The 22,223-nt window shown below is 35.1% G+C and overlaps 1 protein-coding gene across 4 annotated transcripts in view; it reads right to left on the reverse strand.

Annotated features, from left to right (window-relative positions):
• ptprga (protein tyrosine phosphatase receptor type Ga) overlaps positions 1–22,223 on the reverse strand; it is a 251,466-nt gene extending 229,243 nt beyond the window's left edge. For 2 of the 4 annotated variants that reach the window (XM_058790916.1, XM_058790915.1), the window contains exon 1: positions 21,645–22,222. In XM_058790916.1, the coding sequence (XP_058646899.1) occupies positions 21,645–21,738 (94 nt within the window). In that variant the 5' untranslated portion in view covers positions 21,739–22,222. Of the gene's footprint in view, positions 1–6,008; positions 6,025–21,644 lie in introns of those variants that run through there. The other 2 variants (XM_058790918.1, XM_058790917.1) reach the window with 2 other exon arrangements.

Below are 22,223 nucleotides of genomic sequence, written 5' to 3' on the forward strand. Positions count from 1 at the left end.
CAAAATCCAGATGATAAGGTGGCCCATCCAAACTAAGCCAGTAAGCTGTGTTTCATTTCAAATTGCGACCGTCTTATGCCCAACCTGAGGTAAATCCGCCCAGTGATACACCATTTAACTCAAACTCTCATTTCCTCCAGAGATCTATCTGAGATGAGCAGGCAATGTGGCTTAAGGACTCATATCTGCTCAGCTTTCAGCGTCTTCGCTGGCCTCGTGAGCTTTTTTTGCGGTTGACCGTCCTGCTCGGCGGCCGGCAGGAAGAGATAATGAAAATCAGAGATAAAGACGATAAGGCTGAAATGGCGGCAGTCGTTTTTGAACTAAGAGCTCAATCCAGCGCAGACAAGCAGATTAGGAATGACATTTGTCTGCTTGGATTGATAACTGCATCTATGGCAGTGAGGCTTACAGAAAGGGGCTGGACAGATTATGTCAACATCCAAAGGCATATCATGTTGGCGGAGAAAAGGATCGACAGAGCGTGTCTATCAAAAAACCCATCCACAACCAGAATAGAACACGGAATTGAATTGAAGCGATAGCGGTTCGAGAAATTCGGGCGAGTACCTGCGTTTCGCAGGTGTGTACAGTAGAGCGTGACTCATCTCTCAGAGATGCTAAAAATACACAGCCTATGCATTTACTCCGCAGGAACAGGCACGCCGGGTCAGATGCTGCGACGGCGGACGGGTTTCGTGTCACAACAACATATGTGGCTGCTTTTAGATAGCCACAAGACATAAGCCAACGTGCCCTTCACGCCGACCCCTAGTGGAAGTACTGTGGGGTAACAGAGATGCTATCATACTGTAATACCTTCATGTAGCATGGAATTGTATTACAAACAAATACTAGTCCAAAAAAAAAACAACATAATATATGTATTAGATGGACAATTTGTAAGCTCAAAATTGTTAAAAAGATGTTTAGGTTTTGGGGTTGGGATTTACAGTTAGGTTTAGGTTGGGTTGTACGTTCTTTCCACATATTTTGTATGATTTTGACATAGAGTACAAAATATTATGACTTCTTATGAAGAAATTCTTTATTCATTTACTTGGCTTTTTGGTACTTTTTGCGTTATTGAAAGATATATTCAGCCTTAGATGGCTGCGGTCTATGGAAAGCTTGTTGATATGAACATGTAAAGTTGGTTTTTGAGAGTTTGGAAAACGTATGACATCAAGTCAGAATACAATAAATAAGTAGGATTTCCAAACCCGGCTTCCCTAAATTTCATTGGTCAATGAAAATCCTGGTAACACTTTATTTTACAGTGTTACACAAGTTACATGTACTTACAAAAGAAAAAAAAAATAATAATAAGTTATGCTTTATTACATGCAGTAGACCCTAAATCAAACTCATCCTAACCATATACTAAGTTCATGTAGTTAATTAATATACTCAGTACTTCAATGTATAATTACACTGAAACTAGGACACTGTAAAATAAAGTGTAACCGAAATCCCATGTGAAAAAGAAGTAGATATATATAAATAAATATATATATATATATATATATATATATATATATTTTTTTTTTTTTTAAAGAATATACTTAAGACAATTGACTGCATGTGAATTGCATTTAAATTAAACTGAAATAGAGTTTTAATTTATATTAAATGCAGTTGGCTGAATAATATTTTAATTAATATTGTCTTATGGTAAATCGAAATACACTATATTATCATGTCTATTGAAACTATTTTAAATATATACTTTAATGTCATTTATACTGAAACTGTTGCCATGTGTTTAAAATATCTTTACACATTATTAATTAATTACACATTAATTACACATTTGTAACGATAAAGTTGCAATTTGTTACTTTTGAAATGTAATAGTAAATAACACATTACAGCTAAAATTTTAAGTACTTTACATGTATGTTAGTCAACACATCAAAATAAGTGCACTTTTAAAAAATTTTAAAGCTCCTTTTAAAAATGTGCAAAAACATAGTCATAAAAGTGTAGGCTACCCTCTTAAAGGGATAGTTCACCCAAAAATGAAAATTCTGTCATTAATTACAATTTATTCAACAATTCGTCTTCTCAGTGTCACCCATTTTGGAGAGTATCACATACGTAAACAACATATGCTGTTCTGTGTCAGCAGCACCTTACATTTATACATTACGTTTACACTTTGATCTGAACGTAAACAGCGTATCCGCGTACATACGTTGCATGCATTGTTTACATATGTGATACTCTCCAAAACGGCGCTATAGGGTGATGCAGAGACAAATTGTTGAATAAAGTCGTTATTTTTGTTTTCTTTGCGCACAAAAAGTATTCTCGTAGCTTCGTAAAATTACAGTTGAACCACTGATGTCATGTGGATTATTTTAATGATCTCCTTGTTACGTTTCTGAGCCTTGATCGTGTAAGGATCCTTGCTATCTATGTAGGGTCAGAGAGCTCTCGGAATGCATCAGAAATATCTTAATTTGTCCTCCAAAGATGAACGAAGGTCTTACGGGTTTGGAACTACATGAGTAATTAATGACAGAATTTTCATTTTTGGGTGAACTATCCCTTTAAGTGCACTTAGGTGGACATTCATTTCATTAATATTACATTTTTTTTTTTTTTCCATTTGTTTAAAAAAATAAATAAATACAAGTGTATTGTACTTCATATATATATATATATATATATATATATATATATATATATATATATATATATATATATATATATATATATAACATATTGACCCGAATATAAGATGACCCTGATTATAAGACGACCCCCCTTTTTCCAGATGTACCTTTTGGAAAAAAGGCTTTTTGAAAAACAAATCTTTTTGTTTGTTTTTTCTTAAATTATTTTCATATTGCATATTTTACTTTTTTAATTTTTGTTTTGAAAGTGTATTAAATACTACCAACAATGACATTGAAAAATATACACTTTTGATATACCATAAAAATAAAAGGTAGCCCACCTGAATTCAATAACATTTAGGCTATATATATATATATATATATTAGTTCTGTCAAATGATTAATCGTGATTAATCGCATCCAAAATAAAAGTTTTTGTTTACATAATATATGTGTGTATACTGTGTATATTTATTATGTATATATAAATACAAACACATGCATGTATATATTTTAGAAAAATATGTTATGTTTACATATTAAATATATTTATATATAATATAAAATATAAGAATATGAATATATAAATATATTTTCAAAATATATACTGTATGTGTGTGTATTTATATATACATAATAAATATACACAGTACCGTACATAAATAATGTAAACAAAAACTTTATTTTGGATGTGATTAATCGTTGACAGCACTATATATATATATATATATATATATATATATATATATATATATATATATATATATATGAAGTACATTACGCATGTATTTATTTATTTAAAATAAATGTCTGAGAATGCTGAGGCAAAGATAAAGTTTCCTCATCTTTCACTATTGCAAATCCTTATGTTTTTCCTCTACATTCTTGTAAACAAACTATTCCCATTGAAATTGACCCAGTTAAAAAATATATATATATATATATATATATATATATATACAGTAATCTTTAGCTGGTCTAAGTTGGACATTTGCTAGTCAAAACAAGTCATTTTTCTGGTTCAAGCTGGTTCAGTCATATCATTAGGTGTAGCTGGTTGACTGGTGACCAAGTTCTAAAACCCAGCTTGACCACCTTATGCTGATATGAGCAGCTGCTAGCTGGTTTGTTGGTCCAAGATGGCCTACTAAATTATGAATAACCAGCTTGGACCAATTAAATACCAGCTCAGATTGTCTATAAACCAGCTAGCATGTTCCACGACACAGCTACAGTATCAGCTTAAGCTGGATATTCCAGCAGGGAATGGATCCGCAGCCTTCTCAGACACAGAGTAAACTCTGGTGTGTGGGCGACCTTAGCTGAATGCTTTGCATCTATTAAAATATTTAAGGCTTCAAAAAAAAAAATGTATCGCTTGAAATTTAAAACCCAGGAAAAAAGCGTTGCTGATCTTGTGACAGCAGAACTGGGGTAAAAATGAAAGGAGCATGCAACATGAATACACAGAGTCCAAAAATGACAACATAACCCCTCTAGCAAACTACAGGAAAAAAAAAAAAACACACAACAACAGCGGTACACTATTGAGCACATCAACCTCTCCTTTAAAGCCCTATTGAGAGTTGCGTGCTGTGATCGATGGAAAAACAACAAGATGAAATCTGGCAGGCCAATGTAGCCAGATGATGGTGTGTTTCTGATGACCTCAGCCCATGTGCCACTGCTAACACAGGCATCAACAGATGAGGTGACGTTTCCAACTCTTCATCCCGCTCACAGAAAACAATTCCATCCCAGGGGTCCAGCAAGAGTTTTCAAAGCTTTCATGAGAGCAAGGGTGAGAAATGAACAAAAGATTTATTTCAACAGGCTAAGCTGACCCATGCTTGACTTCAGGATGAAATCGCAGCGTTTCCTTTTTATTCCTATTACAGATGATACCACTTTTTTTTTCTTTTACCACACGATGACAATTTTTTTTTGTATCAGTCATATACATTTACTTTTCTCCCCTCTTATGTCCACTTACAGTTAGAACATTAGTCATGTTTTTTGCACAAAATATGTCATAAAAAAGTTTCTCCATGACTATTTTCACCACAGCAGAACACCACGATTGCATGCGATAAATAAATTAATATTTTATCATTCTGATATTATTATATTGTGTTACTATATGTCCTATGTATACTCGTGGGATATAATATTTTATATTAGATTGCATTAGACTACATTATAGATTATGTTTTCTTATTTTATACCAAATATTACAGGATAATTTGTGAAATATGCTAACATACCCTACTCAGTGCAATATCAGTCATGAAATACATTTAATTGTTTCTCCATTATCCAAATTATGACTAAAGAACACCACAAGTTTATGCAATACATTTATATTATATCATTGCAATTATATATATATATATATATATATATGTTATGTTCTAATAATATCATGTAATAATATGATGATATTAGAATGATAAAATATTTGACTAAATAAATAATCAAATAAATACATTTTATCAGGTTTTATTATATTATATTATATTATATTATATTATATTATATTATATTATATTATATTATATATTATATTATATTATATTATATTATATTATATTATATTATATTATATTATATTATCCATCTACTTTATCTATCCAGAGCACACTGCATTTCCTTTGTAGGGTCATAGGATATAACATCATGTTATGTTATGTTATGTTATGTTATGTTATGTTATGTTATGTTTTCTAAATTTAATTTCAGAGATTAATTTGATTTTGATTCCTCAATGTGTAAGATATTTCTTATGAATCATATTACATTCTATAGAGCAGGAAATAATAACAAGCAGCAGAAAGTTTAAGAGATGTTCACATGAAAAATAAATGTGCTGAGATGATTGGAGATGAAGGAGTAGAGTATGCGCACACACTTGACAAAAATTCCCCCTCACCATATAATTCTGTTCTCTGCACTCTGTGTGTTTTCCCTGCTCTGTATTTCCAGGTAATAGGGTCAGAGAATCTCATTGCTGCTGGAGTTGCAGACTTCTATATTGTCATTTGGCTGCCAGCACAGCCTCAGAGCACAAATGTAATGATATTTTGTTACCCACCATCTGCCACACGGCCCAAAACACTTCCTATGCAATACAAAACCCCATCTCGGCGCAAGGCCGTACACAGCCACGGCCACGTATGACAGGCAATACTCCCACCACAACAGACTCACAAACAGACAGTTACTGTGATAAGGTCACGTAATCTGACGAAAGGCTAGCATAACGCTAGCTAAGCTATACACCGATTCAGCCCACAGGGAGAGTGGAACATGAACCAAAGCACTTAACCCAAACTCGAAACCCTTAAAGGAACAGTTCACCCGATGTGAATATTGTCGTTTACTCACCATCGTATCGTTCCAATCCTTTTCTGCCTTCCGTAAAACACTAAATTAGAATGTTAGAGCTTCTTTTGCAACAAAAGTGCATGGATATTCATGCTTAGCAGGGTAATTATAGTAACCAAAATTAAAACACCAAAATCATTTTTGATGAAGCTTAAATAAAATAAAATATCAATGTTATATTTAAAAAAATAAACAAAATAAAAATTTGAAATCTTGAAGCATTAAAATTACTAACTGGAAATAAATTAAAACTAAAAGCAAAATAAAACTGAAATACAATTTGAAACCTAAGTAGTATTACAAAATAAAATAAAATTACTAAAATTAAATTGAAGTTGAAATAAAAAATAAAAAATAAAATTAAAAAATTAAAAAAATCTAATTCAATATCCAAGTAAAAAAAAAAAAAAAACTATAATAGTATATAAATAACACTAAAATAAAGCTGCTCACAAGTTCCAAAAATGCCAAGAAGCAGTAAAAAAAAAAGTACCAGAAAAGCTTTGACAGAAAAAGGCAAAATTTAAGCTGTTAAAATAATTTTGGCCATATATATATATATATATATATATATATATATATATATATATATATTTAGGTTTAAGCCTAAATGCAGAGTTTCTTCAGTAAAGTATGATTAGCTAAATGAATTTTAAATGTAAGGTAAAACTTAAACCTTGGCAACTGGCATAAAACACAGTTGAAACACTAAAATGACTAAATATCATAATAAATAAATATAATAATAATAATAATAATAATAATAATAATCTAAAACTGAAATAAAACTAAAATTGAAAATTTAACCGAAATGGTAATACTGTATAATTGATATATATATATATATATATATACAAATTAAAACTAAAATTAAAATGAAAACTGAAATTATAAAAATAAAAGCCAATTAAATATATCTATCTATCTATCTATCTATCTATATATATATATATATATATATATATATATATATATATATATAACTGTTATAGTACATATATAACACTAAAATAACACTGCTGCCAAGTTCCAAAACTGACAAAAATTAAAGTACCATAAAAGTACTCACGTGCACTCACTGGACAGGAAGAGACACGATTTAAACTGTTAAAGTCATTCTTGGGGAAGTCATTTCTTCAAGTAAAGTGTGTACAGAAATGCAGATATTCTTAAGCATAACACGATTAGCATTTGCATTGTGGTTCATGCTAACAAAGTATCTGCACGTCCAGACAAGAATGGTGAAACGTGCCTCTGACTACACATGAGAAGAGCGGAGAAGAAAGTGTTTAGACAGTGTGTGAAAGAATGCTTGTGGCAAGGACCAAGCCAGCGTGACCACTAAAAGCCCAGGATCGGGAGAACTGTCGCTATCAGTTTCTGTTAATTTCCGCTAATAGGCCCCGCAGTCATCCGCTAGCCGGGACTTTGGCCGTGTATAATGGTAATTAGATTTTCTTTTTGGAACGTTCGCCGAACGCTTGTCAACATCCTGTCACATCCTCGAAAATCCTCATAGTGACACAGCCTAAAAGCCATTTTTTGGCTGGGCACCAAAGCACCGCTAGGCACCAAGCATCTGGCAAATAAAATAACACAAAACTAAAACTAAAGAAGAAACAAAAGCGGTGTTCAGTAAGAAACGTCCGACAGAAAACCCTCGTTATTCAGTTGGCCTGATCCGTTCCGACAAACGTGAAAAATTCTCCTTGCTTTTGCTAGCGGCTAGTTTTATTTAGCAATTAGTCATTCCCTGATCACATTCCAGAGCCTATCAATGATTAACAAAATGTTGAAGCATAATGGATGGATTTGCCTCGGGGGTCAGAACTTTAAATAATTCAAACCGTTGTTCCAGGGTAAATACAGAAGCATTACTTATGTATTTATTCATAAAATACAGAAATAAATGCTAATCAAGTGGTCTCATTCTAAAAAGACAGCATCTGTGTTTTCTTTAACACAAGTTGATCTGCAGCCACTTATGAACAATCCTCAAGGAAATGAGATCTGGTACATCGATTCTGCCCCAGGTTGCCTTTGACTCTGAAACAAACACATGCTTTGGTGTCCAGAGGCGTTTGTTTTGACAAAAACATATTTCAACAGCCTAAAATAGTGTGTGGGAAGTTCATGCTGTGAAGTATTCAGTCATGTATGAAAAAAGTAATGATCAGTCCACATAATCAGTCTACATTTGTCCATTTTGAGATTTTTTTGGATAGGCAATATATCCACTTGACCAATTAACAGAAGTGGTGTTTTTATTATGTTTTTTTATATATAGCCGTTATATCATAGTCAATACCTATAACAGCCAAAACTAATAAGGTGTTGAACACAGTCACAGTATATATATATATATATATATATATATATATATATATTGTTTGTATACATAACTATATAAATTTATATTAATATGATATTACCATAAATGCAATTTAGTATTTAATTTTTCAATAATTACTCAATTTATCACAACAAAAGTTAATATTTAAATTTAATATAACAGAAATAATATAACTTAATAAATAAGTATATAATAAACAGCATAAATATTATAATTTAAATAATAAATAAATATATAATATATAGTAAATTGTTACTAAATATTCAATTATATATATTAGTGCTGTCAAGCGATCACGATTAATCGTATCCAAAATAAAAGTTTTAGTTTACATAATTTATGTATGTGTGCTGTGTATATTATATATATATATATATATATATACACACACACACCTGCATGAATATATTTCAGAAAAATAGGTTATGTTTATATATTAAATATATTTATTTGTAATATAAATTATATGAATATAAATATAGACATGTAAATATTTTCAAAATATATACTGTATTTGTGTGTATTTATATATGTATACATAATAAAATATACACAGAACACACACATCTATTATGCAAACAAAAACTTTTATTTTGTATGCAATTAATCGCGATTAATCATTTGACAGCACTAATATATATATATACTATATTAGTATATATATACTAATATAGTATATATATATATATATACAGTATATATATTATATATACTGTATATATATATACACACACACACACACACACACACACACACATACATATACATATATATATATATATATATATATATGAACACAAAGATATTTTGAAGGATATAGATAACCAAATGGTTGACGGTAGCCATTGACTTCCATAGCATTTATTTATTTTTGGAAGTCAATGGCTACCAGCAACTGTTTGGTTACTAACATTCTTCAACATATCTTCTTTTGTGTTCAACAGAAGAAGAAGGTCATACAGGTTTAAAACAACCTGATGGTGATTAAATGATGACATAATTTAAATTGTTGGGTGAACTATCCTTTTGTTCCAATCATTATATTACTACCCTGGTCTCTGGATATTGCTTATCAGCCGTTAAAAACCCAGTTGAGCACTATTAAGAACTCCATGCAAACAACAGTGCTGATTGTTTAAGGCCACGGTGGGACCTTGAGTCACTGATGGTGATTTAAGACACTTGTTCCACGTGGCGTCATCTGCCCTAAATGTTGGGGTGTGGGATATTTCAAAGCAAAATGTCTGTGTGTTAAGGTGGTTATCATCTTCTTTATTCTCCTCTCCTATACTGACTGTCTCCTCATCTCCTCTGTCACGCCTGGCCACTCTCCATTCCATTTCCCCAATGGCTCATCCATCGCCCCCTCCGGTGAGTGGTGAGCGAAGCCCGGGGTGATTAACGCAAGAAAGATGGCAGGACTGGCAGCGTAAATCCAAAGAGGTTTCAGGAGGAACACCGCCGCTTGTCTCCACATGAGGGATGGAGAACCGACCGGGCCAAAACCCTTCCTGGAAGCATCCTATCCCGCCCCGCACTCTTCGTGCTATTTGAAAACTGAAGGACAGGCTGTATACGGAGAAAGAATTTCATGAAAAAGTATGGAAAATTCACAGCCCTCCCAAGAGCCTGAGAGTAGAGGCCCATCTGTCGGACATCTGGTCGGAGAAGCCCTTGTGAAAACGAAGTGCACTAAATTGCATTCAATGTGCACTTGTAGTGTACTTCAAACCTTAAAAGTATTTTAACAAGCTGAACTTGCAGATAATATAATATCAATGAAATAAAGGTGTATTTTAAGAGAGAGTTCACTTTAATGACTACGTTGAGTACGCTTTTAAAATAATGTCAAATTAAAAGTTGTACAATAAAGTACGCTTTAAATCTTCAAAGCACAACAAAAGGTAATTAAAACATAATGAAGTACACTTAATATGTGTTGAATAACATAGTGCTGTAAAATTGATTAATGACGAGTAGTTGCATCCAAAATAAAGGTTTGTGTTTAAATAAAGTGTGTGTACTGTGTATATTTATATATATATATATATATCTATAAATACACATATACATGAATTTAAGAAATATATATATATATAATATAAATCATATATAAACATTGATCGATTTGACAACATTAACTAAAGCACATGTAAAGTACTTGATTATAATTTTGACAGTAGAATGTTGGTAACCAAACAATAACCAGTAGCCATTGACTTCCATAGTATAAAAAAGTAATAAAATAAAATAAATACATACTATGGATGACAATGGATACCGTCAACTGCTTGGTTACCAACATTCTTCAAAATATCTTCTTTTGTGTTCAGCAGAGGAAAGAAACTCATACAAGTTTGGAACAACGTGAGGGTGAGTAGATTTTTATTTTTTAAAGAACTGAATATTCTTTAAAAGTATAATTTTTCGGTAACAACTACCCTTTTTAAGAGTCTGCTAAAATATACTTCTTTATCACAATGGAACGAAAGACCTGCAACATGCTGGTCAGGAAAACTTGGAGCTTAAGGTATAGTTCACCCCCCAAAAAAATCTGTCATCATTTTTTTTTTTTTCTGCTGTAGAACACAAAAGGAGAAATTCTGAAGACTGTTTTCCATGGAATTATGATCAATGACCACTAAAGCTTTCAAGCTTCAAAAAGATGTAAAGCACAGCGGAAGCATCTTAAAAGCAGTCCATAAGTATTGCACACTATATTCCAAGCCTTCTGAAGTCATACAACGGCTTTGAGTGACGAGCAGATTGAAATTTAAGTCAAACAGACCACTTTAATGATATTTTTATGGTGCTTTTGAGTCCTTTTTGAGGCTTGAAAGCTTCAGTCTCTGTCCATTTTAACCGCATGGAAAACAAAATGTCTCCTTTTGTGTTGTGCTGAAGAAAGAGAGTCATATGGGTTTGTAATGACTTAAGAGAGTGTCAACTGATAGAATTTACATTTTTGAGTGGTCATACAAGCATCAATGCACCCTCATCTGCTGTGACCCAGTGCAGGAGAAGGTTACAAGAGGTCAAAGACAGCCAATCCAATCAGTAGTCACGCAGCTAACCCATCAACACTAGTCAAGGTAGAGTGAACCATCAAAGACACAGCCCAGCCAGAAAAGGCAATCACAGCTGTCAAGCGGCAAAGATTTGAAAAAGTATTTCTACTTTTGGGTTTGATTTCATGCTTGTACATTGAACTGCCACTCGGCTGCTGTTTGAGCTTAATGTCAGGCACATTTACAGCTCTTTGCGATGCTGATTGTTTTTAATACCACCACACAGAAAAAGAAAAATGTAAGGAAAGAAAAGTGGAAGACAGGGAAGACACTGCCTTTAAGTGAGATGTCAAAAAGAGTTTTTAGAGGTGGAAAATGACAATTATTTTTTCTCATCTGCACTGCACGTTCATCAAAGCTATCATCATATGATCATGGTGATTACACTACTGAATAGCATATTAAAATTAAGCAGAAAGCCTTCAGAATCATCTCCAAAAGAGACGAATGAGTACTCTATTCATTACCTGATTAGAAATGATAGAAAATTGCTTCACGTGTATCTATTCTTAATCATGAAAATGTTAATGTCTTTTAAGTCACTTATCATATTATATTACCAAAGCTAAAAACTGTAAAATTAACCATTTCCCTTTCCTTCTGTTTTAAGTTAGCCTTTGGATAACAGATTAGCCTACTAGCTTAGCATACAATGGTGCTAGTTCATTAAGAACAGCGCTTTCATTTTTTGCTAGAACAAGATTACATGCAACATTTTTGGCACTGGTGTACACAGGATTTAATGCAAAGAGACTTTCACACAGTGGCTGATATTAAATGATCACTGATTTTACACTATGTTTGCAATGTAAGTATCTTCTTAGACAACTTGATAATCTTGAAATAGCTCAATTCTAAAACTCTGTCTGTTAATTGGCTTGATGCATTGTGTAGTGTAGAGATAAACTGTACAGATACTGACATTGAACACCAGAATTCAGCTACTTTACAATAACTCGAAAACAATTACCCAATGAGACTGCAGAGCAGTAGCTGTCTACTATATAAAAAGAGAAAAATGTTGATAAAGGTTATTGGTATTTGTGCAATTTACATTTACAACATCAGCATAAAAATCTATGGATGCCAGTTTCTGCCACTGAATAAAAAACTAGATTAGTTAATTGTTTTTTATATTACCATTCTGATGTTTTTCTCAAAATTGCAAGTGTACATCTCACAATTCTGACTTTTTTTTCTTAGAATTGCGAGATATAAACTTTCAGTTGTAAGTTATAAAGTCAGAACTGCATAATACAAGGTCAGAAGATAGAAAATCGCAATTCTGAGAAAAAGAGTCTTAATTGTGAGATGTAAACTCTCAAGTCTGATTTTACAACAAGCAATTGCAATTATAATTTCAGAATGATTAGATTTAAATGTGCAATTCTGAGAAAAACTGCAATTCAGAATTGGACTTTATAACGCAAAATTGCAAGTTTTTTTGTATAGAACAATTCTGAGAAAAAAAAAATCAAAATTGTGAGATATAAACTCGCAATAGCGAGAAAATGCCAGAATTGCAACAAAAGAGTAAAATTGCAAGATGTTAATTCCCAGCTACGAGAAAAAAGAATTGTGAGATAAAAACTCATTCACAAGAGGGTGTGAGGTGTGGGTGGGAATATCTGCAAGATTGACCAATGACAGATAAGGGACATGTCCAGGAAATCTGTTTTGAACCAGTCTCTGCAAAGGAAATTACACACTTCACATTTAAGACACAGAATTATTTTGATGCACAAAATGCAACATTAGCATGCTAGTATAATTTCAGCAAAGTGATCCTAACTAATTCAGAGACCCATTGATTCAGTATCAGGGTGCAGAAACCTGAAGATAAGTAACGTCAGGTTATTCCAAGTTACAGGATCAGAACGGTCATATGGGAACATGCGTATGTATAATACGCTCATCTAATTCACTATATGCACACCAAGTGACTGTTACGAGTGGAATAAATCAGAACGGACAGACACTGATCACAAGCCATTTTCCGAGCACACTCAATACAGGTCTGACTGATGAAAGCACAGATATCTGGAGTGGCGGAAAGACAGCGGGAATCTCGCCAATTTGAGAAGAGAACGGGAAAAAAAGAGAAAGCATTGTACTTTAAACAGTTTCCTAGAAGTAAGACAAATTGGGCAGCGTGGTGCAGTCCGCAGGCTGCGTCTCGACCCGCTCTCTCTCTCGATGGAAGAGGCCAGCATCCTCCCAAGCATTAAAGTGGAAAAACCAACTACACTGCAAAAATTTAATGAGTAGACTCGCAACTCCAGCCTAACACTGGCTCACTGACACAATGCTCTTTGGCATGTGGTTATTTTCCCCTTCTCGTCTTTTCTTTCCTCTTTTCGCTATGGAAGCAGAGGAAATATCAAGGGGCTGTAACCGGCCTGGCCCTCTCAGTCGTGTCCTAATGCAACACTAATGTGTTGTGTCTGTGAAAATGGGCATTCTGAATACGTGACCATGCTTCTCAGAAACGCCACGGCTTTGCCTCATTTATACAGTCACTGAGAGACCACACACATCTACGCACAAACAAATAATTTGGTGCCGCAATTTCCGAGGCTGATGTGATATATGGAGGGTGTCTAATAGTTAGCCTCACTCCTTTTCTGCCTGTTTTTCCTGTTATTTTTTTTTTCAAAAGGGGACAAATAGTGTGGGGAGAATTAGAAATACCAAAGGGAATGAACTGGCCTACAAAACCATTAGGCTACAATTCCCTGACTGACAAACACCCATCACACGGACAACATCACCCTAAAGGCTGTATTATTACAACCACAGCTCCCAACCTCCAAATTAAGGTTGTTTCTCTGTTGCAAGCAGGCCTGTTCATGACAGCCAGCCCATCAAGGGCTCTGGGATGAGATTGGCCTTTTACACTGATCCAGACCAGATTACGAAGTCTAAATCCCAGCCATTACCTTTCAAGAATGAACCGAAAAACTGTCATCAGATTACAGGGAGAGTTCTCCTTAAAGGCCATTTAGAACCAGGTAAAGTGGAAAGTGGATTTCGCAAAAGCGATTTTAAAGGGATAGTTCCAAAAATGAAAGATGACTCACCTTCATGTTGTTCCAAACCTGTATAACTTCTTCTGTGGATATTTAAAAAAAAATCTATACAATGAAAGTCAATGGGGTCCAAAAGAATCTTGAATTTCATTGTATAGGCAAATCAGGGTTTTTTTTTGACAGTCATACAGATTTGGAACCACATGAATATACAGTATATATGATGACTTTGTTAATTTTAGTTATTTTCTTTTGATATTTGACTTCCAGTTGTATTTTAAAGAGGGGGGAAAAAAAAAAAGAAGCTTCATAGCTTCCAAAAGAGTGGTTGAAAGGAAAAGTTCATTTAAGGAGTATTGTGTGGGCTGGTGCTACAGTAATAAATGAAGTTTAGCACTTAGCGCTAGCGCTTAGCACGCCACAAAAGCCTTGATCGTTCACCTTGACAAACAGCAGAATTAATGCTGCGGATAATCTACAGTAAAAGTCTGCACTGCGTAAAGTTAGCATGCATCTTTTAAACTGGAAACTGACGCAAAATACTCCCCCCAGTGGCCAAAATGTGAAAGGCTAAGTGTAAACGAATGCTGTTATGTTGTTGCGTCTCGGTTGCATTACAACATCTGTCTAACTGTTAATATCGCAACACCCACTGCGGCTCATCAAATTGTAATTAATTTCTCTCTCATTAATCCATCCTTCGCTTGCTCAATACAAAGAAACATAAACACGTTCCATTGTTTTGTTTCAGATCACATTAATTTAATATCATCTTTGCCTTTTTAGATGTGCGTTGGTTTTTACGGGTTAGCCAGGTGTCTTCATTGAAAGGAAGAAGAACTGGCATTTAAATTGGAGAGGGCCGGCAGCCGTTATACGTTATTAATGGAGAGACTTTTACGTTTGCTACTCCATACTCTGCTAATTATGACCTTAGAGAGGAGGACGGGGGTAAGCAGGAGAACGAGGCGCTGGAGGGGGGCCGGGTTATGTGCAAGGAGAATTAGCGCTTAAGTCTCCCAGAGACTCAAAGGTTTCTTTCGTCTCCTGGCAAACTGTTCCAACCCCCGTTCCTGTGCCAAATGAAAATCTTTTCAGAACCTCCAGTCTGGGTGAGGGAGAGAGTCATAAATAGAGAAAGAGCGAGAAATAAAAGAGTGGCAAGAGCAAACATGAAGAAAATCTGAGAGACAGTGGAGCCAAAGTACACAGCTTTGGTCTCCTGCCTACAACTACTACAACTTTCAATGAGGCGAATCGTTATCGCTACCAAATTCGTATCAGGCTAACATTTCAAAAAGTGGTGCACAACAAGAGCGGAGAGCTGTTGCTGTGCATCAAAGTGATGCTGTAACAATCGATGCTGCAGAATTCGGCTTTCCAAAGATTTAGCAAAGCGGCGCATAACAGAACAAACAAACAAGTAAACAAAATGAACTTGGACAAAACCAATGCAGCCGACACGTCTCTACAAAGGCAATATTTACCAAACTGTACAGGATTAGGAGTCCAACAACAAAACAATGTTATCACAATTAATATTTTGGCCAGATTTACAGTACCACCCTCATTTTCTTTGTTGCACTTTGTACTGTACTGTACTCAATTGAAAAACTTGTATGACTTTGTAATGTTTACAAAAGTTAAAGAGGAAAAACTCAATTAAATTACACAAGCACTCAAACACTAAAAACTATGCTCACCAGTGTTATTTTAGTATCACTGAAATACTCATTTTTATTCATATTTTGAATCAGTTTTTATTTTGTGTTTTCATTTCAAAGTATTAGTCATTTGTCATTTTAGTAGTGTATATACAGTATAGCCTACATAGTTATTATTACTATTATTTTATTTTTTGTTATTTTAGCACATTAATTTACACTAAATTAAAATAAATACCTTGCAACTAGCTGAAATGATTTTTTTTTCCAGTAAGAAAATGTTTTTTTTGCTTGTTTTTTTTTAAGCTTCAATTTTTGTTTTAGGGTATGTTTACACAACAACAACATACTAAAAATATAAATTTATTGAAAAATAAAATGAAAAATTGAATGCACAGACAACAATGTTAAAATGATCCCCGTTCACACAGATCAGCAAAAACTACTAAAAATATATTATGCATGCCAGGACAGTAGGTGGCGATGTCACTTTGTAAAGAAACACTATGCGCCTGTGCACATACCTATAAACTTAACATATAATACAAATGCGTATGATGTTACCATTTTCACAAATTTAAAACTTTAAAACCCAAGTTTTCTGGCCCCCAAAACGCTGTTGTCGTGTAAATGGACAAAATTCATTAAACACTTTCCGTATTTAGTTGAAAATGGTGCCATGTAAATGCCCCTTTAGTTAACTATAATAACCCTGATGCTCGAGGTCTTCTTTGAAGAATGTAATACAAAGTTCCCTATGCATCTGACATACTAGCATTGTGCATTGTTACGACAGAAGCTCTGTGGCCAGTTGAATTATGATTGTTTATTTCGCTGTTAAACTGACATCGCTTGCAGAGGTTATAATACATAACATAGATGCAGGTTAAAATTTCATTAAAAGGACCAAAAAGTTTGGATACACTACTGTAGGTAAAGTATAACATTTAACTTTCTGTCTCCATGGTAATAACATTATCCAAAAATAGTATAGCATTCTATGACTGGTGTTAAAATATAAGGACACGTCCATTTCCAAGTAGAAAGTGTGATTCTTTGCATGCTGGGTTCATTATCTGCATTCATTTTTGTCTTTAATACAGGATCTACCAGCATGCTTCATGAATGTCCACTTCATTTGGTGGTTGGCACATACTGCGAGCTGTGGTTGCCAGTGGAGATGAGGAGAAAATGTACCAGCATGAGAACAGACACATATACGCTCTTTCACACACACACACACAGACACGTCTGCCTTCACCAAGACTATTAAGGTAAACTGGGGATGAGTCCATCATTCAAGAGCCCTAATACTCCTTGAGTTCCATTCATAACATCTAACACCACAACAGCAAGAGGTAGAAAGAAACAGCGTGAGATAAATGTGAAATAAAAACAGCTGTTTACTTTATCACTTAAACTGAATAATTCAAACAACAAATTAAATGCAAGTAGTCAAGACTAAATACTTGTTATACAAATCAAACCATCCACAATTACCACAGCTACAATGTTACTTTGAAATGTATTTTTTTTCCTGTGACGAGAAGCTTAATTCTCCACATCAGTTATTATAGAATCATGTGATTCTTCAGAAATCATTTTAATATAAAAAAAACTACTATCCATATCGATAATAAAAATGCAAAATATTTAAATAAACACATATTTCAATTATTTTTTTAAATAAATTGATATTATTAAATCAATTAACCAGTTGCAAGTAAAATTGAAAATATATTTGGATATGATTTCTGTCTGTATATTTACACATAAATCAAACCACTGAGAAAGTAGGTATAGTAGACAGCATCCAAATGAAGTCAGTCGTCTTATTTCCTCCATATTGCTGGTTCTAATCACACACAGCTTTTAGTCCAGACACCAATACAGCGCACACTGAGCACACGCGCTAACAAACTCTGGCAGAGCGGCCCCACGGCAGCCTGACATCACCCCACACGTTTACCCGTCCGCATGGCCCTATCTTTTAATCAATCTATTAGAGGAGCCAGGCAACGATGACAGGCTTCGTGACTGATAAAGTGACCTGGCGAACATTACAGCAGTTTTGGTCACCCAGCTGGACAGATAACGGCCCGAGCGGAGAGAGATGATGATGATGATAATGTCCTTACAGGGGCCGCTAGTGCATCCAGTCCGGCCTAAATGTCAGCTCCAGCTATCTCACTCCTGAGACTCTGCCCCCCATCTTAAGTGCCCGTCGTTTCCGAACAGACATTTAGCAAATTATCCTTTTCTATTATACACAGAAATGGCTCCTCGCCCACATAAAAGGAAATGGAAAGGCAGGAAGTCTGATGCCTCTTAAGAGATTTGAATTATCATTGTGCTCTCCGGTGCGTGGCATGCAATTCGTCATGCGACAGAAATAACCGTCTTTTCCTCGGTATCACCAGCGGTTTTTACACCGTTTGGGTGAATCCTCGGAATTCTGCATGGTAGGTCAGAAAAAGAGTGGGCAAAAAAAGATCATTTCTATTGCTTCCCTGGTTTGATTTACATGCCATAGACTCAGGAACAGCAATTTTTTAGCTAGTTTTACCATGTATCACTAGTTCAGCTTGATAGCTTTAAATTACCAGGTGGAAACCGCGCTAGAATTTGCTCTTCCGTACTAGTCATCCATCGCTCCAACGGCTACATCAACCGGACTGTAGAGAGATGAGCGTTGCCTGGGGCCAACAGATGCCCCGTCGAGAGATCCTTCCTCCCTTTTGCTTCCTCTCTTGCACCGTCAGCAAACTGGCCATTACTGGAGGCTCAAGTATGCAGACACTTGTTTCCCACCGGCATGACAGAAATAAATAAAGTTGCGCTGTTCTCCTTTTACCAGCGCGTATGTCACTGTTGCAGCGGCGGCGGATACAGAGCTCGCTTGTCTTTCCGCAGCAGTGGTTCTGCTAAGAACAGGTCTATCAGACACAGACAAGTGAACAAATGTCACTGAGCTTTAAAAGACCCGTGTCTGGGAAAAAAAAGCAGAGAGGGCAGGAGGAATGACAGGAAGCAAACGGAACGAATTAAAGTTGTCTTTTGTTCTACGGTAGCTTCATTTCTCCCCCACTTCCGACTCTAGAATTGGAATCGTGCGCCTTTCTCTTGGAGAAATCGACGGAGACAGTACGATGGATGGAAACACATACTGCGACAGAGAGAGAGAGAGGCGCAAACAGAAAAACAGACAGAAGAGATTGTCAATAATGTCCACAACCTTGAGTCAGGCATTTGCCCTTTGGTGACAATGTGTTATTCATGGAACATTCATCACGGGCCTGATGAAATCTCCTGGCTGTTTGAGATGCAGAAACTTAGACACTTTATCTCGCTGTCAGCGCTCAAGTCCTCGCCCCAATGTCCACCGAGTCCCTGAGCGCCCTGCTCTTGTAGCTTTGGATCACACAGAATGTGAGATGAAAACTAGTGGCAAAAGAAAACAATAGAAAAACCAGAGGACATTCTGACTGGTCCAGTATCTGAAGTGAATTTTCTGAGAAACCATAAAGTCTTGTGTAGAATGCGGAGTGAAATAGTTTATTCCTGCAACAGTGATTGACTGCGATCAAAGTGAAATTTTATTACATGCGCAAAACGATCACCATTTAATAAGACAAACCCTACCCAGAAGTAGGTCAGCTATAACGGAAATTTATGTTTTGAGATGTATCTGATGGAAAGATGAGAGATAAACACAATACGTTCTGGTATTGTAATGAGATTTCCGAACACATGGTAGCTTTGCATGCACGCATGCACTTTTAAAAAAATGCAATACATAGCGCAGATGCAATCTGCAAACCATGTTATATTTCATTTGTATGGAGCGGTAAAGCTCTTAAGCTTTTCTTGTTTATGAATATGGCTTTCTTGTCACTTGTGTCACATGTGACTGCATGTGTAGACTTTGTCATTTGGTTAAAAGAGCACAAACAGTCCCTGCACTTGTTGTGTTTCCATAAGGTCTAATTCGAAGACCTGAGAATGTCATACTCTCTGGAATTATACATTAGACTTGACGCCTCCAGCGTTACATAAAATCTCATGCAAATATGCAGAGCTTATCAGTCTTCTCATGGTTGAAATGGCTTGTGCATCTCAGACTCTCTTCCTTTTCTGGCTGCTGTCTATCATCACAGCAAACCTGAAGAGCCTGAGAGACCCTCACCTATCACTCAAACACACTCAAGGTCATCCTAAATCAGATGCCGTCAAAAGTATGTGCATATGAGGCAATTTGAAAACCCGGACGAACCCCCAAAAATCAGATTCTTATGGTTTTCCGAAAAACAGTGTTAGTCTGCAGCGAGTTATTGTGGGAAATCATATTCAAGGCATCATCCCTACTTCCCAGATCCTATACTGAACATAAGATTTGATTCGTCAATAAATAACCAAATTAACGACAATTAAAGCGATTTTTCTTAACTGACCCCAAAACTATGCTGCTTCTTAGCGCTACTGAGCATATCTTCTATGCAGAACGACCAAAAATAATACAGGTTATTATAATACAGGTTTTTGTCCAATAACTGATATACACAAATATTGTTTTATTTATGAATTTTGACACAATAATAATAATAAAAACCATGAGCCTATAATAAAAACAGTATACATTATGAATATTAATATAACAAAATAATTGTGGTTAGTATAATTATTATTATTTTATTATACATTATGTAATAATAACAATAAATGTAATGGAAGCATTTTTGGACTATTTTAACTATCAAGTTTGAAATGCTATGCGTTGCTCAGTTAAAAACGAATGGATGTTAAAAAAAAAAAGTTATGAGGAATTATGCAAACAATAATTTCAAAAGTAAGTATTTTACTTGTAAACAGTGTAGTTTCTTGAACACTCTGTAATGGCATTCTTGGATGTTGTTCTTAAGAGACCCATCAAATGGTGCCACCCGATTTTAAAGAACCAATAACAAATGTGAATCTGTAAAAATATTGGCCAAGCCAATAATCGATATATCTGTAAAATAAAATATGCACATATATCTTTAAAAATCCTAGACTGCCTTTCCCAAGAGAAAGTGCCTAAATCAAGTTAAAAAAAAAAAAAAAAGTAAGGAATGAAATGCTGCTAAGTTACACTTAAACTAATGATGACTTAACTCTATTGTGCATTAGAATTATTCAAACTGCTCAAATCAGTAACGTCTGCTGAGAGACATCGTCTAATGTCTTTCCAATAACTGATTTCAGTGTATTGTTAAGAAATAACGGGTCTGCGCGCGTATAAATAACAGCAGAGGATCATCTGTAGAGATTGGAATATTAACAGACATCATTATGAACGTTACAGTTCTGGATCGTCCCTATTCCACGTTTTACAACTGGAAAAAAATATCTCCAGTTTAAAAAGCCTCGCGTGGTTTTAACTGTGAACATGGGTTGTTTCCACGTTACGCAGCCAATGTAATAGGTCGTAATGCTTGATGGAGCGATTTGAAACATCATTTTTATCCACCTCAAATCTAACTTACCGGGATGACAGTGTGCCCAGCGGAGCACGAGCGAGGAGAAAAGCAGAGGCGGAATCCACCAGCAGCAGCAGCGCGGTCGCAGTAGCCTCCGCATGTCACACTGTATGCATGGAGATCTGGAATAAGGCAACTGTTGACAGAGTTATCCTCCTGGTGAACAACAACAACAACAAAAAAAAAAAAAGAAGAAGAAAAAAACTCCCACAAACAAGCAATGCAAACGCACTGGACGCGCTTTAATGTATTTCGACCGCCTCCTTTAAAAAGTCCTTTGGAGATATTTTTTTCTTTTCTTTTGAAGTTCGACCGAGCCAAAGGAAACAGTTTTTCCCCCCTTCTTTTCTCTCTCTCTCTCTCTCTCTCTCTTTCTTTCAGATGGCTGAGCTTGTAGTCCAGAAGAGAAACATGTCAAGGGGACAGTGGATTAAGAGAGAGATGTTAGAGGAGCAGTAGTCCATGCATCAGGCTGAAAACACAGAGACAAGAGTTGGAGCGGCTCTGGAAGCTTTCCATTCCGCCATCCAGGAAGTAGCGCATGAGCTGAAGTCTGGCAGAGACTTTAAAACAGGCTTGGAAGAG

Source organism: Onychostoma macrolepis, chromosome 11 (genome assembly GCF_012432095.1).
Source record: "Onychostoma macrolepis isolate SWU-2019 chromosome 11, ASM1243209v1, whole genome shotgun sequence".
NCBI classification, from domain to species: Eukaryota; Metazoa; Chordata; class Actinopteri; order Cypriniformes; family Cyprinidae; genus Onychostoma; species Onychostoma macrolepis.